Source organism: Apodemus sylvaticus, chromosome 10 (genome assembly GCF_947179515.1).
Source record: "Apodemus sylvaticus chromosome 10, mApoSyl1.1, whole genome shotgun sequence".
NCBI classification, from domain to species: domain Eukaryota; kingdom Metazoa; phylum Chordata; class Mammalia; order Rodentia; family Muridae; genus Apodemus; species Apodemus sylvaticus.
The window spans coordinates 25,718,394-25,745,645 of NC_067481.1; the positions used below are offsets into that span (position 1 = coordinate 25,718,394).

General features: G+C 51.1%; 1 protein-coding gene across 1 annotated transcript; it reads left to right on the forward strand.

Annotated features, from left to right (window-relative positions):
- The first annotated feature begins 8,199 nt into the window (after positions 1 to 8,199).
- Gpr179 (G protein-coupled receptor 179) lies at positions 8,200 to 26,770 on the forward strand. Its single transcript, XM_052195909.1, has 11 exons — positions 8,200 to 8,849; positions 10,198 to 10,306; positions 12,757 to 12,844; positions 13,945 to 14,180; positions 14,858 to 14,926; positions 15,494 to 15,603; positions 15,829 to 16,067; positions 16,265 to 16,403; positions 17,160 to 17,265; positions 17,949 to 18,095; positions 19,777 to 26,770. The coding sequence occupies exons 1-11, from the start codon at positions 8,200 to 8,202 to the stop codon at positions 24,679 to 24,681; spliced, it is 6,798 nt and encodes a 2,265-aa protein (XP_052051869.1). The 3' UTR covers positions 24,682 to 26,770.
- The last annotated feature ends 482 nt before the right edge of the window (positions 26,771 to 27,252 follow it).

Genomic DNA, 27,252 nt, shown 5'->3' on the forward strand with positions numbered 1-27,252 from the left:
AACCCCTGCTTTTTCACTTCCTGGGCGCCCAGGCCCTGTCCACCCTCCGGTGTAGAGCAGTGCAGGCCTTGGGACCCGGGTCTGGACCTGGGAGTGAGGGTCGCAGCCCTTGTCACTGTCTGTGGGTCTTGTCCTATCTATTCTGCCTGGGGTGTGTGACCTTAGCCAAGTCATTTCATTAAATCTGAATCCTCTTTCCTAACATCCGATGAATTGTGGGATGACTACATGAAATTATGTTGTAGATCCTGCGGTGTGCTCCTCCGTGCTAAAACAACTGTTTTTTTGAGAAGACAGGGTGTGTATATAGTTAACATAATCTCATCATAAATTTGACTGAAATAAAGGATAGATAGTACACAGTTTCCAAGAAATAAAAATATACAATAGCCAATTCCGTATGACTGATTGCCAGATGCAAGCTTCTACTGGTTGTTGTCATAGTATGTGTCATGCTGAGGATAGAATCCACCACGTGGCACGTGCTAAGCAACAATTCCACCACCAGACTTCATTCCCAGCCCTTCCCAAACTGGGAAGTGACAAGTGACCAAGGACTGTAATTGTAACAAAAATGTTTACTAATGTTTTCCTTTGTTGACAAAAGAGGACAGTGAAAAAGCAAAACCTGCTCAAATGTCAATCCTGGGGCCAACTTTGCTGAGTCAGAACTGGTTTCAGTGACTGGGAGGTTTCTTCAACCTTTTTGTGCTATTCCTAACCTAATACCTACAGATAGATATACAGGAGACGTAAATCAGAATCATTCTCATAATCTCCATCACTTAAAAAATATATATGTATATGTATACAACTGTGTGTGCAGAATCCTAGAAAGGGCATCAGATCCTCTAGAACTGTAATTATTAGCTGTCATAAGTCACTGGACATGGGTGTGGAGAACTGAGTTCTGACCCTCTATAAGAGCAGAACCAGCTGTTATCTGCTGAGCTGTCTCTTGAGGCTTCGATGCCTCTTTCTTTCTCCTCCTATTTATTTGTTTGTTTGTTTATGTTTGGATAGGGTTTCTCTGTGTAGCCCTGGCTGTCCTGAAACTCACCCTGGCCAGGGTGGCCTTGAACTCAGAAACATTTCTGTGCTGGAAATAAAGGCGTGTGCCATCACCACCCAGCTCCCTACACCCCTTTTGCTTCTAAGACAGGGGCTTGAGTTTGGATCCCAGCCCGGTATAAAAGTCAGGCAGAACAGCATGTGTCTGTGATCTTGGCTCTTGAAGTGGGTGGATCCCCGGAGCTCGCTGACCAGCCCACCTGGCCAAATGGCTGATCTCCAGAATCGGTGAGGAGCAGGCACATTTCAGAGCCATCTTCCCATCCCAGTGGGGTCAATTTGAAATAGAAATCTGCTCACAGCCTGTGATTGTAAAGATTTATTTACATATATTTCTCTGCATACCAAAAGACAGCATCAGCATAGATGGTTGTGAGCTGCCACACAGAATGCTGGGAATTGAACTGAGGACCTCTAGAAAAATAGCCAGTGCTCTTAACCACTGAACCATCCCTCCAGCCCCACACCTGTAATTGTAATTGTGCATGCTTTCTGCAATCTTAGGATAGAGAGAAAGCTCCTCTGTGAGACGTATGGGGCCCTGATGGTCTCCCCACTGCCCGTCTTACATTGCCCACCAAGCTGTATCTTGTCTATCCCCTGCAGTTCAGTTCCGCCAACACTGCCATTCTCAACATTTATGGGCATTTCATCTGTTATTTGCCACGCCCCCTTTTTTTGCAGCGTCAGGAAGCAAATCCAGTGTGTATACCTCGAAAGCAAAACTGTAGCTCGACCAGTGAGCAGCATCTGCCTAACTAATCTCCTTTCTCAGATAAATGTTCTCTCTTTTTGTGCTTAGTGAACTGGCCAGTGTTCAGATTGAACTCTCTCTCCTCCTGAGACCGGGGAGATGTACCGTCTCTCCGAACTTGAAGACCAAGTCTTTGTTACGCTTAATTGCACGTGTGTGATTTGATTAATACTCTGTCCAGACAAAAGAGATGGCTCAGCACTTAGCAAAGACTGCTCTACCAGAAGACCCAAGTTCAATTCCCAGCTCCCACACCAGGCAGCTCACAGTCACCTGCAACCCCAGTTCCAGGCGATCGCACCCCTCTCGCTTTCACATGGGCACACACAGGAAATTAAAAATAAGTCATGGGGCTAGAGAGATTGCTCAGTTAAGAGCAATGCTTCCTCTTCTTGTGGATTCCAAGTCAATTCCCACCACCTATACCGTCGCTCACAGAGATCTAATCCCAGCTCCAGAGGCTCAGATGCCCTCTTCCGGACTCCCCGGGCTCCGGATTCACACATGGTAAATAGGCAAGCAAATACAACCGCCGTCATAAGCATAAAGAAGATAAATTAAAAAAAAAAAAAGCAGGGTATGGTGGGGCACACCTTTAATCCCAGTACTCAGGAGGCAGAGGCAAGTGGATTTCTGTCTGTTCAAAGCCAGCGTGGTCTATATAGTGGGTTCCCGGACAGCCTGAGCTACATAGTGAGACCATGTCTCAAACAAACCAAAAATAATAACAATAAAAAATAAATCTTTTTAAAAAAATCTGTATCCTCTGGTAAAATATAAGTTCCAGAAGGCTACGTTTATTCTCTGTGCCTCATGGCCTCTCCAACATCGGAATTCAACGTCAATGGCTAACATGGCGTAGGCCCTTGATATAGAAATGCAGAATTGTCGACAACCTTAGGCCTCAGGTACGACCCACGATTCAAATCCACCTCGAATTCTGCACAACAGCACTAGAAGCCACTCTGGTGAATGAAGAAACAAACTGATATGCAGGGACTTATTCAGCTATGGTTGATCAGTTCAAAACCATGCAGTAGAATTTACAACGCGTTGTCTGGCTGCAAAGATTTTCTTCTCTACCCTTGCCCCCTCAGCTCCTTCTCGTCTCCCTCAAGATTTCTAGATGGGAAGGAAAGACAAGAAAAGAAGGAAGATTGAAAGAGAAAGAAAAGTTAAGAAAGTTAGGTGCTATGCAGGTGTCCTGTTTTAGGCAGACACCTAAAGTGTCTGTAACTAACTAACTAAAGTAACTGTAAAGTAACTAACTAAAGCTAGCTAGGAGACTAGCGGCCTGAAATAAAAAACCAGGATCTCTGGCTCAGGCAATGGAGATCAGCCCATGAAGGCAAGGACCACAGCTCTACAGCGCCCTCTGCTGTTCAGCTGGTTTATTTGTACCCCAAGAAGTTGCCTGTGTCAGCCGTGGGGTAATTGGGGTATTACAGTTGTAGGTAAAATAAAGAAGAGGAGAGGAGGGAAAGGGAGAAAGGGAGAGAGGGAGGGAGAGGGAGGGAGGGAGAGGGAGGGAGGGAGGGAGGGAGGGAGGGAGAGGGAGGGAGGGAGGGAGGGAGGGAGGGAGGGAGGGAGGGAGAGGGAGGGAGGGAGGGAAGGAATGAGGTTAGAGTTTTAGTTAAAAAGATTTAGAGATCCTACAGTAAGGCTGAGGTTCACCTAGTCCCTTCTACAATGGCCAAGGTTTATAATACAACTGTCCCTGTCCCTCTAACCATTGTGGCTTGTCTATTTCTAATTATTCATGGCTTGGAGATGTATAACCATCCAAGCATAGATGTTTCTGCTGAAACAACAAAATCGTTTGAGCCCGAGGGTTCAAACCCAGCCTGGACGCCATAGCAAGACCTCACTCCAAAAACAATAAAAAACAAAGGCTGGAAGTGATGAATACTCCTTTAGCCCCAGCAGCTGTGAGGTAGAAGCAGGCAGATAGATCTCTGCTTATCCAAGGCCAGTCTGTGAGTTCCACACTAGCCAGGGTTACACAGGGAAGCCAAAAATGACAATACACACCTCTAATCTCAGCACTTAGAAGAAGAATATCAAGAGTTCAGTGCCAGCCTGGGTTACACAGAGTCTGTCTCACTTTATCACCATCTCTGGACGCGTTCCATTTGTAAAAGTGGGTCAGTCATAATCCCACTTTGATGGGGTTTATGTGGGGATTAGGTGGGAAAAAAATAAAAACTCTTGACAAATTATAAAACACTATACAAACATTGGCTTCTCTTAGAAAAAGCTCCTCGGGGGAGTATTAACTGATCCTGAGGCCTGCTTTCCTGCCATCTAATTACCAGTGATACCAAGAAATGGAACGGGACGAGTCCCTCATTTCCCTCTTCTCTGTCAGGACACAAAATCAGAGAAGCCTCATGAACACAGACACACACACACACACACACACACACATTAGTGAGTCTAAGAGAAGCACTATAGATGCACAGTACAGAATTCTGTTCCCAGCAATGTCCAACTCACTGCTCGATGACCTTGGGAACTTACAGGTTCTCAGTTTCTTTCTTTCCTTTTAAAATTTTTTTGTTTTTGTTTTTTTGTTTGTTTGTTTGTTTTGTTTTTCGAGACAGGGCTTCTCTGTGTAGTTTGAGCTGTCCTGGAACTCACTCTGTAGACCAGGCTGGCCTCGAACTCAGAAATCTGCCTGCCTCTGCCTCCCAAGTGCTGGGGTTAAAGGCGTGTGCCACCACCGCCTGGCTAAAAAAAAATTTTAAACATCTTTTTTTTTTAAAGATTTATTTATTTTATGCATGAGTACACTATTGCTTTCTTCAGACCCACCAGAATAGGGCATCAGATCCCATTACAGATGGTTGTGAGCCACCATATGGTTGCTGGGAATTGAACTCAGGACCTCTGGAAGAGCAGTCAGTGCGCTTAACCAATGATCCATCTCTCCAGCCTGAGTTTCCTTACTTTTAAAGAAAAGTCTGGACATGGTGGCTAACACCTATCATCCCAGTACTTGGGAGCTTGTGGTAGGAGAAATTGAGACTAGCCTAGGCTACAGAGTGAGACATTGTTTTAAAAAGCAAAGGGTCCAGTGGCGAACCTCAGCTGTTTTCAGTGCTTGCCCAGCATGCACTAGGTCCTAGGCTAGGTCTCTAGAAGTATGTAACACTGGCCAAAGAGGACCGTGCCTGCAATCACAGCACTTGGAAGACAGAAGGAGGAAGAGGTCTTTTTTTAGAAACAGGCAAAGTTCAAGGCCAGCCTGGGACTTATATATGTATTATATGATGCTCTATCAAAAACAAAGGAAGGAATAAAGAAATGAAGATTGTCTAGGTTGTGGACCACAGAGATTCCAGAAGAGTTTGGTCTCTAGTTCCCTTCTCTCCCCCACATCCCTCATGTCCCCACTTAATTTCCAAAGCAGAATTGTTTGCAGAGCAATCCATACAGGAAAGGAAGTTTCAGCAAGAAGCCCCCACCAACACCCCATACCCCACACCCCACACCCCACACCCCCGGCTTCCTACACATGCCGTGATCTGGGGCATTAGAGTATGAGGGAGCAAGGATGGAAGAGAAGCAGCCAATAGGATTTGGCCTCAGGTGAAAACCTCACCAGTGTCCACATGTGATGCCATGGGGCCTCTTTCAAGAATCTACACCAACCTGGTCTACAGAGTGAATTCCAGGACAGCCAGGGCTACACAGAGAAACCCTATCCCCCCCCCCAAAAAAAAACAAAGAAGGAGGAGGAGGAAGAATCTATACCAGGGGCTGGAGAGATGGCTCAAAGGTTAAGAGCACTGACTGCTCTTCCAGAGGTTCTGAGTTCAAATCCCACCAACCACATGGAGGCTCACAACCATCTATAATGAGATCTGATGCCCTCTTCTGGTCTGTCTGAAGACTGTTACAGTGTACTCATATACATAAAATAATTTAATTAATCTTTGAAAAAATAAAAGAATTACACCAGAAGACACACGCACTTGGGAGGCAGAGGCAGGCCCATCTCTGAGTTCCAGGTCAGCCTGCTCTACAGAGTGAGTTCCAAGACAACCAGGGCTACACAGAAACCTTGTCATGAAAAACAACAAAACAAAACAAGCAAACAAAAAGAATCTACACTCTAATAGCTAAGGAAGCTGCCTCAGACATCCCTGACTCTGGACAACCAGTCATGGTAACTGAATGGAGAAAGGAGTCCGGAGAGATGGCTCAGCAGGTAAAGGCGGTTGCCACCAAACCTGATGACCCATGTTCAATTCCTGGGGTCCACATGAAGGAAGGAAAGGACTGACTCCCACGTGTGCATCCACGTCCACAAATGCACATACAAAATAAATAAGTATGATCATTAAAAAGAAAAAACTTGAAAAGCGGGAAACACAAAGCATATGAGGTATGAGAAAGAAGAGAGGAGCTAACACAATAGAGAGAGAGAGAGAGAGAGAGAAGTGTCACAGGGTTAGCAAAATGTCTCAGCAAGCCAGTCTATCTGAGTTCAAACCCCAGGATACTCAAGGTCAAAGGAGAAAAACCAACTCCCACAAGTTTCCTCTCACCTTCACACATGACACCATGACACACACCTGTGCTCCACTTTCTAATACACAAATAAATGTTAAAACAAATAGGGCAGGACACTTCGGAAATGTCTCCATTGCTAACGTGCTTGCTGGTTCCAATGCTCAGTACTCATGTAAAAAGCCAAACAGGAGAAGCCCTGGGGCTGGCTGACTGGCCAGCCATCCTGTCTAGCTGACCCAGTGAGTGCCAGGTTCAGTGAGAGGCTTTCGAGATTAGGTGGAGAGGGGTTGAGGAAGACACCGGCTATGGACCTTTGGTCCCCACATACCCGCAGACACATCTTCATTCACAGAAAGGTAACAGTGGAATGTTATTTACTCGTTTTGGTTTTTTTGAGATTGGGTCTCTATGCAGCTCTGGCTATCTTGAAACTCACTCTGTAGACCAGGCTAACCTCAGACTCACAGAGACGCATTGCCCTCTCACCTCTTAAAGCTGTGAGTCATCTCTTGTAGCAAAACTTTGAAAGTTTACTGTGTTGATAATGAAGCCTGCCTCTATCTTGGGCTTGAAAGTCATCTTAGAGAAAAGACAAGCTAGGCTTTCAGATTTATTATTGACCCTCTGTTTCTCAAGGACTGGGCTGTGCTCCACCTGTAACTTTAACTACAAATGGTTCTGTCCTGCCTGTTCCAAGAAAAGGCAACTGTGTCTTTATTTCAAAAAGTTGTCATGACCCTCTTGCAACCCTACCTTTTGTTTCAAAAGATTATTATAACTACCTTGTTATGCCTTTGGTTGTTTTGATTGTTTTTAGAGACAGGGTTTCTCTTTGTAACCCTGGCTGTCCTGGAACGCCCTCTGTAGATCAGGCTGGCCTCAAACTCAGAGATCCACCTGCCTCTGTCTCCCAAGTGCTGGGATTAAAGGCGTGCGCCACCACCATCTCAAATGTTCTACTACTATAGCCCCACCTATTATTTTTCCATCAAATCCCTCATTGAAGTTACATGCAGGAAAAAGATTTCAGAAACTGCCAGTCTGTTAACAGGCTGATTCTGGCTCTCCTGGGCACTCTCTGCTCTACCTTTGCCACTCCCATCTCAACACCATTAGGCAGCAGTCAGGGGTGCAGGCATCAGGAGCAGAGCACGCTGCCAGGACACGCAGCCAGGACACACAGCCAGGACACGCAGCTAGCTCTTTATTCTGCTCATCTCAGTTGCTGCCAGGAGGCCAAGTCAGGCAGAGGGGTAGGGAGAGGGACCTGGATTCATCTCTGGTTGCTATGGTGCCCCAGGCCGGATTTGCCCATCTCTCCTAATGGAGCAAAGGGCAGAGAGAGGAGGGGGGTAGGGAGAGAGCAACTGGTCCCCTCCCTTCCCTTCTTCTCTCTCTGGAGCAGATGTGGGCTGTGTGTCAGTGTACTGGATCAGAGGTAGAGAAAGGAGGAGTTTGCCAGGATTAAGGGGTTTTGAGATGGGGGAATACCCTGAGTGCGGAGGGGCAGGGCTCTCATATCTATAACCAGAAGCTAACTTTTGACATTAGAGAGGGGGAAACCACAAAACAAAACAGACTACATGTTACTAGTGGGGTGGGGGGGAGAAGGTGTGGAGTCCGACTGTATACCAGTCTCTGCTTGCATTCTTCTGAGCCACCCAAACTCTAAGCAGCCAGGACTCCCGGGGTCTGGGAACTGCTGTAGAATGGGCGCCAGGACAGCAGTCATTTCTTCTCTTGCTTGGGGGCTTCTGAGCTGCTGTTTCCTCTGCAGTGGGGCTCTGGGGAACCAAAGGCCTTTGCGCTCCCTGCCTCCACTACCCTCCCAAGCCAAGCCAGGAGGATCTGGGCTCATGTTGACACCCCCGAAGGGGGCTGAAGCAGCCCTGGCTTTCCTCTACTCCGGAGACATTCAACAGCTGTCAGGAGCAAACTGCAGCGAGAAGTATGAAGTCCGAGGGGCAGAAGGCAGAGCCGGGGTCCCCCCAGTCCTACAGAGAGCAGCGGGCGCCCTGGCCCAGGCTGCCAACCTTCTCAACATGCTTCTGCAAGCCAACGACATCCGGGAGTCGAGCGTAGCGGAGGACGTGGAGTGGTACCAGGCACTCGTTCGCAGTGTGGCAGAGGGAGACCCGAAAGCCTACAGGGCTCTGCTGACCTTTAACCCCCCACCGGGGGCCAGCCACCTTCCGCTGGCCCTGCAGGCCACTCGGATGGGGGATGAGACCATCCTTCAGGACCTGTCTGGGAACAAGATACAGGAAGAGAATCCAGAAGAGGATCTGGATACTCCTGTCCTCCAGAAGCGAGTGCTGACCAATGACCTAAGGAGTCTTGACAGTCCCAAGTGGCCACGGGGGGATGGATATGTGGGGGACATACAGCAGGTGAAGCTATCTCCTCCCTTCCTGGAGTGTCATGAGGGCCGGCTCCGTCCTGGCTGGCTAGTTACAGCTTCGGCCACGTTCTATGGACTCAAGCCAGATCTCAGCCCAGAGGTCAGGTGAGTATGTTTGAAAGGAGTTGATGGGTCTGTGAGGATAAGGCGTCCTCAAGTCTCCTGCACTAGCAGAGACCACTTGGCAAGAACATGTGTATGTCTAGGGGTCACAGATGTGTGTATGCATTCAACTGTGACTATGTACAGCTGGCACTGGGAATCTGTAACTATTAACACTCTCAGATGTGCGTGCTGTGTATGAACCAGACAATTCACGCACATGGTTTGGATACTGTTTTATTTGTGTGTATGTGTGTGTATGTGTGTGTATGTGTGTGTGTGTTTGTTTTATTATGTCTTCTAATAAGACAGTTTCTCATGTAGCCAAGGCTGACCTGTAATCCTGATCCCACTGCCTTCACTTGCAAAGTGTGGGGATTGCAGGCATGTGCCTGGGTATCTGCTGATGCTGTTTATATGTTAAGTAAAATGAGTGAATGTCTGTAGCATGTGTATCTACAGGTAAGTACGCATATACTTACCTATATGTGTGTACGTGGGGCAGGGGCCATAGACAAGGACAGGTCTCCGTTCGCAGGTCTGAGGTACAGATCAAAGACTTAGGCCTGAGAACTTGATGACAGTAAGAATCCATGTTCCTGGCTTCTCAGAGGAACCACATGGACTCTCCAGGAGGCTTCCCCAGGAGAAGCAAAATTCCTGGACAGGGATTTGGAAGCAATACCCTTGCTTTCTGTCCACGAGTTGGCTGAGTCCCCAGTGTCACTGTTAATGACAAAGCTCTTGGTAGAGCAGGCCTCATTATCCTATCTAGGCTACCACAGTACTTTGTGATAATCCTCAAAGAGCCAACTCTGCCTTCAGCTAGAGTAAAGGGTCAGCAGCCCATGGGGAAGCAGGCAGCAAAGGAGCTCAGGAGGCCAGGCCAGGCTCAGAGCAGGCAGCCTGGCCTTTCCAGGTCTCTGCTCCCCCCAACCCCCCCCACCACCACTGTTCCCAGCAGGCATCCTGGCTCCTTGCCAGAGCTCTCCCAATTCACTCACAACAGAGTTCCTCCATTCCAGGGCTCTACTGCTGCTGTAATCAGTTCAGACCCGGCCTGGGCAAAATAATGGGGCAGTAAACAGTGGAGCTGCATGTGTGTTGTGGTGTGTGTGTGTGTGTGTGTGTGTGTGTGTGTACTGCAGCCTAGTGGGAGGGAGACTGTCACCACAGAGACAGGGTTCATGGCACTGGAGATCATCATCGTGTGTGTGTGTGTGTGTGTGTGTGTGTGTGTGTGTATCCCCTCCTGTATCTGTGCTAATGTGTGCAAACAAAGACCACACTGCTCCCGCCCCATAGTCTGGCGATCGCCACGGTGACCCTAACTGCCAATTCACTGCCCTAGGGGACAGGTACAAATGGACATCAACCTCCAAAGTGTGGACATCAACCAGTGCGCGAGCGGCCCCGGCTGGTACTCAAACACCCACCTGTGTGACCTCAACAGCACCCAGGCAAGGAGGATGGGTTCACCGAGTCCTCATTCCCCTTCCCTTTCCCATCACAGCCAAAGCCACCCTGACATCTCAGGCCTTCATGACGGTACCAAGTGACTGGCAGAGGTGAAAGGGCAGGCTTTTGTAAAGTGAGGCCAGTGTTCAGCCTACTCCATCCCTTCTCCTGCTGCCTGTGAAACCTCAGGGTACCTCCCTGCTTGCTCTCCACTCTGCTACTCAGCACTCCAAGGTTCCTCTTTTAAAAAAAATAAAAGAGATTCATTTATGGGTGTAAGTACACGGTCACTGTCTTCAGACCCACCAGAAGAGGATCCCATTCCAGATGGTTGGGAGCCGCCATGTGGTAGCTGGGACTTGAACTCAGGACCTCTGGAAGAGTAGCCAGTGCTAACTGCTGAGCCTTCTCTCCAGCCCCCTATAGAGAAGCTCTTTAAACAGAAAGGTGCACAACTCAAAATAGCTTCAGGAAGTCCCTGAAACCGAGCAGATTCACTAGGCTCCTCCCCGCCAGAGTGAGCAGTAAATGCTGAGAGTTGCTTTCAGAGGGGCGGAGCGGAGCTGCAAAGACTCTCAGCGGAGAAAAGCTGCGAAGACCACTCTGAGACCAGACCAGCCTGCCTGGAAGAAGCAGGGACCAGCTGAACTCCCTGGAACGGGTTTAGAGAGACTAAAGTGCATGGAAAGGTTGAGCCGCCTGCAGGCTGTGCAGTGTGCTAAGCCATCTCTCCAGGTCCCGGGATTACTCTTTAGAGCAACTTTTTAGCCAGGAGCTTTCCCTCTCCTAGGCCACATGCTTCACATCAGCCCAGCTCTGACCTCTCCTGGTACAGACTATGCTCCATTGGTATTCAAAGAAGTCAATAGAATTGCTGGAGGGTGCAGGAGGAGGCTAGCCCCAGCTCAAAAAGCTCTGGGACTGTCAAAGGCAACTAATCAAGCCAAAGGCACACTCAGAGCCCTTTCCCTCAGAGATATCTGTTCTCAGCCCCTGACCTGGGCCCTGTGCTCAGCTTCCCTGCCCACCTCTGAGGCCCTGTGCCATTCCCCCTGCTGAGCAAACATCATCAGGAAGAGAGAGAATGCCCAGCCGGGCAGTGGTGGCGCACGCCTGTAATCCCAGCACTCTGGGAGGCAGAGGCAGGCGGATTTCTGAGTTTGAGGCCAGCCTGGTCTACAGAGTGAGTTCCAGGACAGCCAGGGCTACACAGAGAAACCCTGTCTCAAAAAAAGCAAATTCAAAAAACCAAAAAAAAAAAAAAAGAAAGAAAGAAAGAAAGAAAGAAAGAAAGAAAGAAAGAAAGAAAGAAAGAAAGAGAGAGAGAAGAAGGAAGGAGAGGTCCCTGATCCTGAAAAGGCTTGTTCCAGCATTGTAGGGGAGCACCAGGACAAAGAAGTAGGAGGGGATTGATAGGAGAATGGGCAGAGGGAAGAGGGCTTAGGGAACTTATAGGGAGGGGGGAACCGGGAAAGGAAAAATCATTTGGAATGTAAACATAGAATATAGATAAAAAGAAAAGAAAAGGAAAGAACTGCCCTTGGCATCTCCCCGGCCTGGTTTAAGGCTGAGAAAAGCTGTCTTATGTTAAAGCCAGATAGGTCCTAATGGAAGTTACCCTTCTCTGGGGGGTCTTTTTACCTTCCCTGTCTTAGAGTTACTGTTGTTGTGATGAAACACCATGACCAACGCAACCAGGGGAGGACGGGGTTCAGTTCACTCCCAGTTCCATAGACCGCTTCATCCTTAAAGGCAGCGAGGGCAGGAACCTCTTGCAGAGCGGGAACCTGGAGGCAGGAGCTGACAGATGCAAAAGCCATGGAAGGATGCTGCTTACTGGCGTGCTCAGCCTGCTTGCCTATAGAACCCAGCACCACCAGCCCAGCGATGGCCCCACCCACAATCATTAATTAAGAAAATGCCCTACAGATGGATCTTATGAAGGCATTTTCTCACTTGGGGCTCTCTTCATTTTCAATAACTTTAGCTTGTGTCAAGATGGCATAGACTGGACTGGAGAGATGGCTCTGAAGTTAAGAACACTGTCTGTTCTTCCAGAGGTCCTGAGTTCAATTCCTAGCAATCGCATGGTGGCTCATAACCATCTATAATGAGATCTGGCGCCCTCTTTTGGCATGCAAGCATACACACAGGCCAACGCTGTATACATAATAAATATTTAAAAAAAAATAACATAGACTAGCTATCACATCATCTGTGTGTATCAAGTGGGATGGGTCATGGGAACCCTTTGAAGCAGGATAACCCTAGAAAAGACATAACAGCAGAAGTGGGGAAATCTCCAGAGGAGAAGGACCAGGGCGAGAACCAGAGAAAGCTTTTGGTGAAATCTACAGTAAACCCAGAAGCCATGGATGGAGGGAATTTCGCAGCAGGGGAAGCTTTCGGAGAAAAACGTCGTACAAACAAATGTCATTTGTCATCCCCACAGTGTATCCCTCTGGAGAGTCGGGGTTTTGTCCTTGGCCGCTATCTCTGCCGCTGCCGACCTGGATTCTATGGAGCTAGCAGTTCTGGGGGTACGTAAGTGTGGAGAGGGCTAAACAAGAGGTTTTGTGAGCCAAGGTAAGTTGGGGTGGAACATCTATGGAGGAAAGGTGGGCTGAAGATAACCTTGGGAGGCTGTGGGAGCTCAACAAAAATCCAAGAGGAGAGGCTGGGTGTGTGTGTGTGCAAGCTTGGAGTTCTTGGGAAGCTGAGGCAGGAGGATTGCTGTTGCAAGATATTTCCTATCCATTCACATTGAGGCAGTGAGAGGCCAGTGATTGGAGGGGAGAGAGGAGGAGGATCTGGGAGAAGGAGGGGCAAGGGGAGAGAGGAGAGAGAGAGAGAGAGAGAGAGAGAGAGAGAGAGAGAGAGAGAGAGAGAGAGAGAGGTCAGGAGATGACAGGAGTGCATTGAAGAGGGAGTCGAAGTATCCAGATGGCTTCAGACATATTTCTGGTGTTTTGGAGAGGTTAGAAATATTGGGATAAGACTTTATCATTGTAAATTGGCATTATGAAATTGGGAGTTTCTTATACATACATATATTTGGTTAACTATTCAAGTTTAAGAGTCATGCTTTAGTGGATACTTGGAAGGAGTGGGTACCGGGCAGAAGCGTGGGACTCCCACCGTTTACAGAGTCTATGGCAGAGAGGAAACACAGCTGGGATGCTGGGAGAGCTGGCTCGAAGAGATTGGCTCAGAGGCGACAGTGAGAGCGGCCCTGAGTGAGACCCGCCGGGACTTGGTGCGGAGGCTTGGCGGGGTGGTGCTCTTTTATAATTATTTAACATTACAAACTACCATGAATTCAAGGCCAGTTTGGGCTACAAACTGAAACCCTGTCTCAAGATAAAAGGAGGAAGAGAGGAAGAAAGAGCGAATGAGAGACCAGGAGGGCTTCTTATAGGTGTCTTCCTTCTGAGAACAAACTCAAACACATAGGTATGAGATAAGTTAGCCTTAAGTCTAACATTCCTTCTTCCTGATAACTCATCCTTAATGGGACATACTCCTTCATTCTTATTCTTGAAGCCATGAGCTACAGGAGGGCACGGAGCCCTCAGGACCACGGCTAGACCTTCAGGAGTCTCTAGCCGAGCTCCCTTCCTTCCCTTCTTATTCTTTGCAGGCTTAGAGGAGAGTACCACACAGACTTCGGGGCAATTCGGGTCCCTGCAAGGCGGCTTAGGAAAGCTGCTACGGTGCCAGCCGTGTCCCGAGGGCTGCACCAGCTGTCTGGATGCCACACCGTGCCTGGTGGAGGAGGCCCTGGCACTGAGGACGGCAGTGCTGGCATGCCAGGCCTGCTGCATGTTGGCTGTCTTCCTGAGTATGCTGGTCGCCTACCGTTGCCGAGGGAGCAAGGCAAGAAGGCTCCGCATCTCTCTCTCCTGTGCACACACATCCACCCCATCTCAAGGCGTGAACTAAGGCTTGGGGAGATGAATGCCAGTCTTACTTCTTTACCTCAGAATGTGTGACCTCTTTATCTTAGACCTGTTTCTGCCTCTGCAACATTGTATTTGATTCAACAAATACTAGTCAAGTTCCTACTCAGTGCAAAATACAACTCAGGCACTCTGCAAAGGAAGTAACGTGATCCTTGTGGCAGGAAGGAAGCAATGAGACAGGGCAAAGATGGGGGTGGGAGCTCAGAGAGGAGACCCAGTTATTCTAGAGGAGATAGCATGGGAGAATGTGTAGAAAGTGATACTGGAGCCAGGCTTGAAGATTAACTGGCTTTCACAGCAAGGGAAGGGGGAATCTTATTCTAGATCAAGGTACAGTCTGACCCAAAGCTCAGACAAATGCCCGAGGCCCTTTCTAGCTCCAGCAACCTCTACTGTGAGCCCAGCATGGTTCTTAGTGCAAGTGTAGCTAGACTCTGGGGTGAGACAGAGGGTGGAGCTAACTAGTACTGTGTGGGGAAGCCTTGGGTGACCAGAGTAAGCGTCCTGACAGACCCAGGCCAGGCTTGGTGCTCACACCCTGCTCTCACCCTCTTCACACCCTCTTCACACCTGTCTCCCCTGGGCTAACAGAGGATCCGGGCATCTGGAATCGTCCTACTGGAAACCATCCTTTTTGGATCCTTACTTCTCTACTTCCCGGTGAGTCTGTGACCTGTAGTCTCTCTTTCTTGACCGGTGGTCTCTTCTTAATACCCCTCATTCACTCCCATGGTGCTGGAGAGATGATGGCTCAGTGGTTAAGAGCACTGATTGCTCTTCCAGAGGTCCTGAGTTTAATTCCCAGCAACCACGTGGTCGCTCACAACCATCTGTAATGGGATCTGATGCCCTCTTCTGGTGTGTCTGAAGACAGCTACAGTGTACTCATATACATTACAAAACAAAACAAAACAAAAACCCACTCCCAAACTGTCCCCTTCCTTCAGAATCCCGCCCTCCCTTCCTAGGAAGATTTGACGACTTCACATCCCTCCCCCACCCCCCATTCTCACACATGGCAGACCGGCCTAGTAAGCTTAGCAGGCAGAGACCTAAACCGGAAAAGAGTTTTCCGACCTGCTGTGTGGTTTAGGACAGTCTTTTAAAACTCCACACGGGAAATCTGAGGCCTCCACCTTGGGGCTTCCAGGAAGATTGGTCATGTGACACAGCTCTAGACTGGAGTAAAAGCACAGAGAACAACTGTCTCTGTCCCTTTGCCACCAGGTGTTCATTCTGTTCTTCAAGCCCAGCGTTTTCCGCTGCGTCGCTCTCCGCTGGGTCCGGCTGCTGGGTTTTGCCGTCGTCTATGGGACCATTATCCTGAAGCTTTATAGGTAGGGCACTGACAGACCTTGCCACTGCTCTGCTCACCCCAGGCCACTCAGCTCATTCACACAGAGGAGTTTTTCAAAGTCAGGTCCTCCCCGGTAGCACCCCCTACCCCAACCAGCCTAGGTCATTCAGCTTTTCCACGTAGGAAAGGGCACTAAACACTAAAGATAAACACGCGGTGGGGCTGGGAAGCAATGGACAGAGTTCGTGTACCTTACTTCCCTCAGGGTGCTCCAGCTGTTTCTGTCTCGAACTGCCCAGCGGGGGCCACACCCAAGCAGCGGGCAGCTGCTGCAGCGTCTGGGGCAGCTCCTGCTGCTGGTATTGGGCTTCCTGGTTGTGTGGACAGCGGGCGTCCTGGAGCCAGGCATCCAGCACACACCTCTGGTGACCCGGGGTCACACTCCCACTGGCCGCCACTTCTACCTCTGTCACCATGACCACTGGGACTACATCATGGTTGTGGGTGAGCTGCTTCTCCTGAGCCGGGTCTCCTCTGGTGTCTGACTGTTCCCCTCCATGGCGTCCCTTGTGCTAGCTCTCCCTGGGTCTGGGCTAATCAGCACACTAGGTTTTAGAGAGGGTCAGCAGGCTGCTGGAATGGTAAGCGATCTCTCTCTCTCTCTCTCTCTCTCTCTCTCTCTCTCTCTCCAATCTCCACAGCGGAAATGTTGCTGCTTTGTTGGGGCAGCTTCCTCTGCTATGCCACCCGGGCTGTCCCCTCAGCCTTCCATGAGCCGCGCTACATGACCATTGCCCTGCACAACGAGCTACTCCTGTCTACTGCCTTTCACACTGCCAGGTGAGACCCAGCCCTTCTTCCTGAGACTCCTCCCACCCGGACCCACCTCCAGGTGAGGGGTCCATCTAACAGTAATCCCTGCATGCCTGCTATGTCCAGCAGGACCCCACATTTACTCTTCCTATACCCCAGATCTCCATCAGAAGAGATGCCCAATCCCCCAAGACGAAGTATGTCTCCTTCCTAACTCCATGTCTTGATCCTAAGTTTTTTTTTTTCTTCAAGTCCTTGCTCCCTGCTTATTCCATAGCCTTTGGAGCAGCACCCTGCTGTGGGCCCTGGGTCTGTGGTGAACGGAAGGAGCAAATCACAGGGTGATCCCAGCAGAGTCCTCAGTGCAGCGCTGTCACCTGGGCAGGCAGAGGCAGTGGGGTGAAATCTTTTAGGCGGACTCCTCAGAAAATGGAATTAATGGCGCCGGGCAGTGGTGGCGCATGCCTGTAATCCCAGCACTCTGGGAGGCAGGGGCAGGAGGATTTCTGAGTTCGAGGCCAGCCTGGTCTACAGAGTGAGTTCCAGGACAGCCAGGGCTACACAGAGAAACCCTGTCTTGGAAAAACAATAAGTAAATAAATAAATAAAATGTAGTGAATGGGAACCTTGGGATTTTATCTGTGATCCAGAGAGGGAAGACATCGTGCTCTGCTGGCCAGGCAGGGGCTGGAGCTGGGGCAGAGAGTTAGTGAGGTGAGGAGGGGAGGCAGGCAGGCTGCTCCCACCTATACTGATGACCACCGTGTCCCTTCCGGCCCTCAGGTTTGTGCTGGTTCCTTCCCTACACCCAGACTGGACACTTCTCCTCTTCTTCCTCCACACGCACAGTACGGTCACAGCCACACTGGCCCTGATCTTCATCCCTAAGGTAAGGTCTCTCCCTTACTGCATAAGGTAGGCCCTCAGCCCCTGTTAAAGACCGCTGTGGCCCTGATTCCTCGCACCCTTCCAATCAAGGCAAAGGGCAAGCATCCGAGGCAGGGTCGAGCATCCCAGGCAGGGTGTGGCTGGGAGAGGAGCTATTCCCTGTTCCAGTTCCTATGCAAGCAACATAGCACTAGGGATGGAAGAAGAGCATTTGGGGGAGTTTTGTTGTTGTTGTCGTTGCTGTTGTTGTAGGGTTTGTTTTGTTTTGTTTGGTGGGTTGGTTGGTTGTTTTGTTGTTGTTGTTTTGAGATGAGGTTTCTTTGTCTAGCCCTGGCTGTCCTGGAACTAGCTCTGTAGACCAGGCTGGCCTGGGACTCACAGATATCTGACAGCCTCTGCCTCCCGTGTGCTGGGAGTAAAGGTGTGTGTCACCATGTCGGGTGTCCTTTTAATCCAGCTGGTAGACTCTGAAGGTGTGGCGAGCTGTTAGTTCATAGAGGCGGATGGAGAGCGGAAGGCCGCTCCTAAGGACACTGCGCTACTCACAACTGAGCAAGCAGAGCAGGGAATGACGAACGCTGAGGCCTTGGTCTCCAAGCCAGGACAGGACGGGGTGGGGGTGGAGGCCCGTGAAGTAAAGGCAGAGTAGGTTTGTCTCCTACCCCTGCCATCTGTCTTGGACAGTTCTGGAAGCCTGGGACGCCTCCCCGGGAGGAAATCCTGGATGAAGTGTATGAGGATGAGCTGGACCTGCAGCGCTCAGGCTCCTACCTCAACAGCAGCATCGCCTCAGCCTGGAGTGAGCGCAGCCTGGATCCAGGGGATATCCGGGTAGGTTTCCCCTCCCCTCCCCCAATTTCTTTGGTTTTTTGTTTTTGTTTTTTGTTTTGTTTTTGTTTTTGTTTTTGTTTTTGTTTTGAGACAGGATTTCTCTGTATAGCCCTGGCTGTCCTGGAACTCACTTTGTAGACCAGGCTGGCCTCGAACTCAGAAATCCGCCTGCCTCTGCCTCCCAAGTGCTGGGATTAAAGGCATGCACCACCACCGCCCAGCTCCCAATTTCTTTGATATCACTTTTTTTTAATTTGTTTGTTTGGTTTGGATTTTTGACACAGGGCATCTCTGTGTCACTGTATATCAGAGCCCTGGTGGTCCTGAACCTGTTTTGTAGACCAGCCTGGTCTCACAGGTATCTGTCTGCCTCTGCCTTCCAAGTGCTGGGATTTTAAGGACTTTTAAGGACTGAGCCGAGGAACACGGCTGTGCTCCCACTGGCTTGGGGTACCACTGCATCACCCCCAAAGCTTCCCTCCCTCTAACACTGTACCTTCCTTTTCTGCTACCCTGGACTCCACTGACTAACATATAACAGTATTGAAAACAACCCCCAAAACCCAGATGGCCAGACTCTGAAGGCCCCGGCCCAGCCAAGAGTGGATTTTTAAGCCCATGTCATCATGGGATGGAGACAGACTTGAAAAGCCTTGAGTCCCTAGCGAAATGGAATGACTGATGACCCTAAGGGTCAGCTGTAAGGACTAGAACGTTTCAGCAGAGTGGCCACCAGGGTCCCCCTTCTTTCAGTGGGCCTTAGGAAAAAGTGGCTTTCTGGAGGATAGCTCTAAAGAACCAGGCTCCCTCTTATTTTCCTTCTCAAGGGCATTATATAGGGCCAGGGAGAAATCAGGAGACCATGGGGTTTTATATATACCCCAAGGCAAAGAAGCCATCTTGGGAAGCCACCCACCTACCCTTCACATCTCCCAGTTCCTCATCCAACTACCTGTGCAGGTCTTCCACAGCCTCCTCATCTTCTGAGCTCTGCCTAGTCGGCCTTTGTGCTCCTCTCTGAACTGAGAAATCAGAGCACAGCCAAAGCCATACCCCCTCACTCGGTCCCTGCCTTTTTAGACCGCAAGCCAATCTGCTCTCTTTGTACCCAGCTTTGGGGAGAAATTCAGAGCACAAAAATCTTCGTTGACACCGATGTGTAGCACTCTTCTGCCCACCTCCTAGAATGCTCTACGGAAGTGAACTCGGGTAACACAGAAGAAGCTGCACAGGTGCCAGGCATGGAGGTGCATGCCCTTGATCCCACTTGATCCCCCTTGGGAGGCAGTGATAGGTAGACAGAGGGCAGCCTAGTCTGCAGAGTGAGCTCCAGAACAGTCAGGGCCACAGATAGAAACTTTGTCTCAAAACAAACAAACAAAACAGAACAACCCAAAACCCCAACTATACAGCAGCACAGAGAGAAGTCAATAAAATAGCTTTGCAATACCAGTGGGTTAGAAGTCTCAGGCCCAGCCCTTCCCTCCATGCTGGCCAGAGATCACAGTGCCTCAGAGAAGTGACAGCACTCTGGACCCTGAGGGCTAAATGGAACCAGAATCAGCTTGGCTCTGGTCTTGCAGAAACAGAGTGGTGAATTCTGATGTGGGGGGCGGGGAGGAGAGACTGTTGGTGGGGAGTGCCTCCCTCCCATCTCAGACGCCACCCCCCTTCCTCACAGGATGAGCTGAAGAAGCTCTACGCCCAGCTAGAGATCCGAAAGACCAAGGAGATGGCTGCCAACAACCCCCACCTGCCCAAGAAGCGGGGCAGCTCGCGCCAGGGCTTGGGACGTTCTTTCATGAGGTACCTGGCCGAGTTCCCAGAGGCCCTGGCCAGGCAGCACTCTCGGGACTCCGGCTCTCTAGGCCTCAGCAGCCTGCCAGGCTCTTCTCGAAGAAGGCTCCTCAGCTCCAGCCTTCAAGAAACAGAGAAGCCACCAGGCCTCCGCAAGACCCGCAGCACATACGAGCACCACAGGGAGCACAACACTCTTCCCTTTCACCCCACGCTGAGGCGGACCCTGTCCAAGAAGGCCTCACCAACAGAGGGCCAAGAGTCGGTAGAGGGGCCCCCAGCCCTGGGCTTCAGGTCGGCTAGTGCTCACAACCTGACAGTGGGAGAAAGACTCCCTAGAGCCAGGCCCATCTCCCTGCAGAAGTCACTCAGTGTGGTGGCTGGCTCCAGAGAAAAGGCTCTGCTTGTGGCCAGTCAGGCCTACCTGGAGGAAACCTATCGGCAGGCAAAAGAGAGGGAGGAAAGAAAGAAGGCTGAGGCGGCCATGGTGAGCCCGGTGCGGAGGCCATCGACCAGGAGGCTGGACCGGCCTCTAAGGGCTCCTCTGTCAGCCCCACCTTCTCCTGCCAGGGGCAGCAGTATGGACAGCTCTCATGCTCCTGGGAGGCTTCATGAAGAGGCTGCGAGAAGGCTGCCTCACCCACCCATCCGGCACCAGGTCTCCACACCCATCTTGGCTCTGTCTGGGGCCTGCCTGGGAGAACCCAGGATGTTGTCTCCCACCCCCACCTCCACATTGACTCCTGTTCTGTTGCCAGCTCCGGCGCCAGCTCCGGCCCCACCCCCGGCCCCTGTTCTGCCACCAGTCTCAAAGCCCCCCCAAAGCCCCACCCTTCTCACTTTCATCTGCCCTTGGGAGAATGCAGAACTGCCAGGCAAGAAAGAAAATGCGGCCCAGGAAGGCCCCACAGGGCCAGAGCGAAGCGGTCACTCACCTGCCTCAGCTCGGACCAAGATCTGGAGGGCCCTGTCTGTGGCAGTGGAGAAGAGGGGGACTGGAGAGAGTGAGGCACTCACAGAGGGTGGACACGTACAGGGGGAAGCCGACGAAACGGATGAGGAAAAGCCCAAGGTCTTCTCCAAATCCCACAGCCTCAAAACCCCTCTGCAGCAGGGTTCCGTGCGCAGCCTGGGCCTGGCCATCAAAGCTCTGACCCGTTCTAGGAGCACCTACAAAGAGAAGGATGACGGGGAGGGCACCCCTGAGAAGGGAAAACCTGCAGAGGCGAGCACAGGGGCTCCGCCCAGATCTCCCAGGCTAGGCCGGCCCAAAGCAGTGAGCAAACAGGCTGCCCTGGCCCCCTGTGAGGATGAGGAGTCCCTCCAGAACCAACAGAACGCTCACACCAGCCGAATGCTCCAGAAGGAAGGCAGCCGGGAGCAAGAGGACAGAAACAAGAGAGCGGCCCAGGGCCCAGGGGAGCGGAAAGTTGAGAGAACCGGTAAAATAGCACTTGCCACACTGAGGCAAGTTTTTGGGGAGAAAAATGCTGAACAAGCAAAGGAATCCCCTGTGGGATACCAAGAGGTGCCCAACCCTGCCCTCCAGCCCCTAGGCAGTGCTGACCACCGGGTGGCAGAGGTGTGTCCCTGGGAAGTGACTGAATCTGAATCAGGAACGGGGCTGCCAGAGAGTGTCAACAGGGCCAAAGTCTGCTCCCGGGAGGGAACTGAAGGGAGAAGTCTTGAGAAGAAGCCATCAAGACAAGAGCTAAGTAGGTCCTGGGAAGAGCAAGAGAAAGTCCCAGGGGAGTCAGAACCCGAAGGTGTGGGCGCCATTACTCGGAAGAAGCCAGAGAGGCTGGTTCGGAGCCAGGAGGCAGTGTGTCCTTGGGAAAGCCCCGACCCTGGAGATCTGTCTCCTCAGTTGGTGCTTCAGGATTCTGACAGAAGCCGGGGCAGGTCTGTGGTAGTGTGCAAAGGAGAAAAGCACCCAGAGGCCCTTCCGCCCGAGGCTGCCAAGGCAGAAGTGTGCCCGTGGGAGATGAGGGGTGGGGGGGAGGGGACATCTGCTGCTCAGAGGGTACAGGAACTCCCTGAAGAAAGGCAGAAATCCCCCAAGAAGGCAACCTTCTGGCGAGAACAGAATCTAGGTGGAGACCTGGTGTCTCTTTGTCCGTGGGAAAGTACTGATTTCCGGGGCCCTTCAGCTGTCTCGCTTCAAGCCCCAGGAATCGCAGGGCGTTTGGGCAGTGGCATTGCAGAGGTGTGCCCATGGGAAGCAGGAGAAGTGTCTAATGACAAGAAAGCCGAGGTCTGTCCCTGGGAGCTGGGGGGTGAGCTAGCAGGTACAGAAGCCTTGAATCAGGGAACAGATGGGAAATCTCTCACAGGAAAGGAGACTCCCTCCAGAAAGGGATGCTTGGCAGAGACGGGGGAGCAAACTGTGAGGGCAAAGCCCACTGTCCGTCAAGGGCAGGAGTCGGTGTGCCCCTGGGGAGACCAAGCCCCTGAGCAGCCCAGCCCACATCCAGACAGCTCCTCCTCCAGGGCTGGTGAGACATTCCTAAGCCGCACTGGCAGCCAGGGACTGCAGGTGTGTCCTTGGGAAGCGGTGAAGCCAGAGGAGAGGCAGGCACCACCTTCCACAGCAGAAATCTGTCCCTGGGAAGCAGATGGACGAACAGAGAACAGGACATCAGAACACGCACCAAAAGAAGGAGCCGTTCAAAAAGATGAGGAGAAAATGCCCGCAAAAGCCAGAATCGGAGCACAGGAAGAGGCTGGGGGGCGGATCCCAAAGCAGGAAGCAGTCTGCCCCTGGGAGAGCACGGACCGCGATAGCACCCCACAAAGAGACCCAGAGAAAGCCCAAGCCACTCTCCAGAGGCAAGGCAGCATGGGTGGCAAATCTGCTGAGATCTGCCCGTGGGACGTGGAGGGGACAGCTGAGAAGGCCAAGGTCTGTCCCTGGGAAGTGGGCACTGGGGCTGGAGAGGAAAGGACGGCGGGAACTGAAGCTTCTGGGATCCCTCCAAATGAGGCAGGCCAGACTTCTGCGGATTCTGGACCCAGGCAGGTAGCTGCCAGTGCCACAAAGAAGCCAGAGAGGCCCAGCTCGGAGAAGGAGGTGGTCTGCCCTTGGGACAGCTTGAGTACGGGGGATTCCTCTCAGCAGCCAGACGCTCTGAACAGTGAGAAACTAAACGATGAACTCCGGGGACACGCGAGCTCCAGGCCCATAGAGGTGTGTCCCTGGGAAGGGGAGGAAGCTCCTCTCAGTGAAAAAGCCAAGATCTGTCCCTGGGAATTGAATGAAGGGACCACGGGGAAAGGAGCGGAGCAAGAGGCGGGGAGTGTGCCAGCACAGCAAAGGAGAAAGGATCTAGAAAAGGCAGGGCTCCCCTTCCAAGAGGAAGGCACATCATCAAAAGCGCACACAAAACTCTGCCAGGAACAGGAAGGGGAAGCTATCTGTCCTTGGAAGCCACCCGCCCAGGTCTCCAAGGTTTTAGACCTGCCCCTCAGCACCATTTGTCAGGTAGCAGAGGGACAGTCTTCAGAAGCAAGTGACAGGGCATCAGAGACAGGCAAGCTGAGACAAGACCTGAAGGCATGTTCTCTCCCGGAATACACAGCCCAGGAAAACGCTCCAGCTTTAAAATCACAGTTCCCCGTTGATGGCAGAGGAGCAGGTTCAGAACTCCAGGGAAGCACGGTACCAGCGGGCTCTTTCTCCCATCCACACAGTCAGTGCCCTGACCAATCTAGAGCCAGCTCCCAGACACCGGGAGGTGGGGCTGCTGAGATGCACCCATCGGATGCTCCTGACCCGGATCTCTATAAACCCGACAGTGACACCAAGGCTGAGCCCTGTCCCCAAAAGGTGACTGGGAGAGTTACAGAAACAGAGACATCAAGACAAGACAAAAAGGAGAAATCTCAAGAGGACAAAGAAAAAGCCTCTGAAAAACGAGATTACGAAGATGCAGCAGTTCAGAGAACACCACAGATCAGCAGCTTTGGGAAGCAGGAAGCTATGTGTCCCAGGGAGAGTCAGGACTTTGGGGTACAAGCAGCTACAGATGCTCCTGATGGAAGCAAAGGTGATTCTGAGAATGTGTGTCCTTGGGAAGTAGAAGAGGTTCCTTCTACCGAGAAAGCTGAGATCTGCCCCTGGGAAGCAGGTCCAGGAGCTGTGGGGGAGGAAACGCTGGACCTGGGGCGGGAGGGAGAATCACAGGGGGCAGGAGAGGCTAAAAGACACTTCTTAAAATCAGCAGAAGAAGTCTGCCCCTCAGCAGGCACAGTGTCGGCAGCGCTCTTCTCCCAGGATGATGCAGTGGACACAGACGCCCCCACGGTCAGTCTCGATGGAACAAGCAGCCCAGGGAAACGGCTGGCAGAACTCTGTGTATGGGAAGTCACAGACCCGGAAGGAAATAAAATCAAGGGCACCATGGCGGACATCTGTCCGTGGGAGGATACCAGAGCTCCACCTGATGAATCTGGCCTCCTGGCTTTACCAGTAACCCAGGCAGATGTGCTAGCTGCTCCTGAGAAATCAACCTGCCTCTCAGTACACAGACCATCGGAGACCCTTCTCCCAGAGAGCAAGAGTGTCCGCCCAGACGTCAGCAAGCCACCTGGAGCTTGTCGCCTGGAAGGTGCCAGAGAAGAAGAACCTTTGGAACTTGAGCCTGGAGCCAAATCTGATCCAGAGCTAAATCCCCAAGAAGCAGAGGCTCCTGATTCTTTGACCTTAACTGAGGACCAAGGACAAATGGCTCTTGAAGCGCAAGGTGGAGAACTCAGCCCTCCACCCGAGTATCCTCGGGACTGTGAGTGACAGCACCCTGGTGGGGGTCAGAACTCCTTCAGGACACTCCCCGAGTTCCAGTGTTCAAAAGGCTGGCTCAAAGATGCTTGGACCCTGCCGGGCAGTAGTGGCTCACGCCTGGAATCCCAGCACTCTGGGAGGCAGAGAGGCAGGCGGATTTCTGAGTTCGAGGCCAGCCTGATCTACAGAGTGAGTTCCAGGATAGCCAGAGTACACAGAGAAACCCTGTCTCAAAAAACCAAATCCAAAAAAACCATTAAAAAAAAAAAAAGATGCTTGGACCCTTCCTCAGCCCAGGAGGCCAGATGGGAGCCATCTAGAAGGAACTGCAGAAGGGATGGACCCCGGGGTGTATTCCATCCTCCCTGCTTTTTTCTCTGCTTCAGGAAACAGAAACTAGACCTTCATCTTCTAAAGAATTCTGCCACCCATCCAGAGTACCCCACACAGCTGTTCAAATGGAATTCTCACAACAAAGTCTACCCAAGGTAGTAAAAAAACTAAACCATTTAAGGGAGTAGCAATTGGGGACTGTGGGCAAGAGAAGATGTTAAGGCCGTGCAGTTGAGGATGACAGAAGGGGCTAGAGAGATGGCTTGGCGCTCCAGAGCACACACTGCTCTTGCACAGGACCCAGGTTTGGATCTCAACAACCAAGATAATCAGCTTATAACCACTGACAACTCCAGGTTCAGGGGATCCTCCAGTTTCTTCTTCAGGTCTCTAAGGACACCTACATTCATGTGCACACATCCCTACAGAGACAGACAGACACACACACACAGAGAGAGAGAGAGAGAAAATGAAAATAAATATTTAAAAGATGAAAGCTAAATCAGAGGAAAACAAAGGCTAAATATGTGTCTGGAAAAAGGCTCACAGGCCTAGACCTTGCCCCTTTCCCCACCCCTTTCCCTGAAACATGATCCCATGGAGCCCAGGCTGGTTTAAAACAGTGTGTAGCTAAGGCTAACCTTAAACTTGTGGTCCTCCTGCCTCCACTCCTGGGGATGACAGCTGTGCATCACTATGGCCAGTTTACTCAGTGGTCACAGAGCTTCCTGTATGCTGGGCAAGCACACTGTCACCTGAACTCTAGCCCCAGCCCAGCCTTTGTCTTTCTGTGTTCTTCCTTCCCAATGTCCCCAGAAAGCCTCATCCCATCTTCCTGCCCCAGCTCTTACCATGTCCAGGGCCCACCTCACTGCCTCCTCCTCGCCTTTCCATAGTCAGCAAGGGGACCCCCTTTTCAGTAAATGTAACTGGCGCCAAGGGGAAATCTCTGGTTCTCAAGCAAGAATCACTCTAACTCACTCATATCCCTTCCCAGAGGGGCCTGAGAAAGAAAAGAGGTCCTGTTCAGTCAGAATCCCAACCACTATCAGAGAGAGCAGCACTTCCCCGGTCTGGGAAAGGCACCTTGTGAATACAAAGCCTCTTTCTTAGCTGTCCACTCTCAGCGTGGCTCTCCTCTCCGCAATCCGTTCAGGCCACCTTGCTTAAGCAGTGTGAGCTAACAGGGTTGGTGTCAGATGATATTACCAAATGGAAACTGGGAAAGAGAAAACCCTTATACAGAGGTTCCGACTTGAGAGAGGGAGATGGGGTGAAGACAGGCAAGCTAATGTGGCAGAGTTGTCAGGGGCAATAAAGACAGCAGTAAGTCCCACCCTCTAGCTGCAGTGATATAGGTGTTGTTCAAGAGGTGGAAAACCTCAAGTGAGACCAAATGCCAGGGGAGAAAATCAGGAGTCTATATCCAAGCGCCGAACAGATACAGAACCCACAGAAATAAAGCAACTGAATGTGCCATTTCCAAAAGGGACTGGAAGAGAGTCCCCTGGTCTCCTTTGGGGGCCAGTTTCCCTCATTCCCACACTAAGCCCTCCTACCAACCCAGATCTCCTGCACCAGGTTTCTAGAGCTGTATTGTTCTGGGCTGTGGCTACTTAACCCCACAGCATCCAAGCTAAGGTAAACTTCACTAGCTGCACACCCTAGTGCAACCCCACTGCGTCTGTTCTAGCTGGGAAGAGCAAAGTTATCCCCATAATTACTGTTACAAATAGCCACCCAGAAAACTAATAAAGAACGCTTGTTCTCAGTTCCTGTAGTCGGTTCCTGCTTACTTATACTGGTGGTTTTGTCAACAGAGGGACAGCAGACAGAGCAGTGTCTGCTCCAAGGCCACCCTATGCCTGATGGGACTTGGGGAAGGGTGGTCTGGCTTCGTCTCTGCCAGTGCTAACAGATGCTCTGCCTTGCTCTCAAGCCAACCCTTCACATCTGGACCCATTTGCTCAGCTGGATTTGGTCCCAGAGGAAATGGAATTGCACTTATCCTCTGGTTTCCTGGTGGCGGAATAGCTAAGCTGAGATTTCGGATTATCTAGAGACCCCGAGCGAGATCCGAGGCAACGGGATAAAGTAGCTTGTCTGAGTCACTGTTTTTCATAAATTCAAGAGAAATCAATGTTAACATTTGCCTAAGTGAGTTCTTTTGTTTCTCTGCTTCTCTTCCTGGTGGGATTATCTCCCTTCCCTCTTACTCCAGCTCAAAGCGCTTCCTATTTTGCCTTA

Bases quoted from the DNA above. Each gene is read 5' to 3' on its own strand.
- Gpr179 (XM_052195909.1), top strand. From the start codon at position 8,200: ATGTTGACACCCCCGAAGGGGGCTGAAGCAGCCCTGGCTTTCCTCTAC. The intron at 16,068-16,264 runs GTGAGCTGCTTC...CAATCTCCACAG, and splicing joins GGACTACATCATGGTTGTGG to CGGAAATGTTGCTGCTTTGT. The intron at 18,096-19,776 runs GTAGGTTTCCCC...CCTTCCTCACAG, and splicing joins TGGATCCAGGGGATATCCGG to GATGAGCTGAAGAAGCTCTA.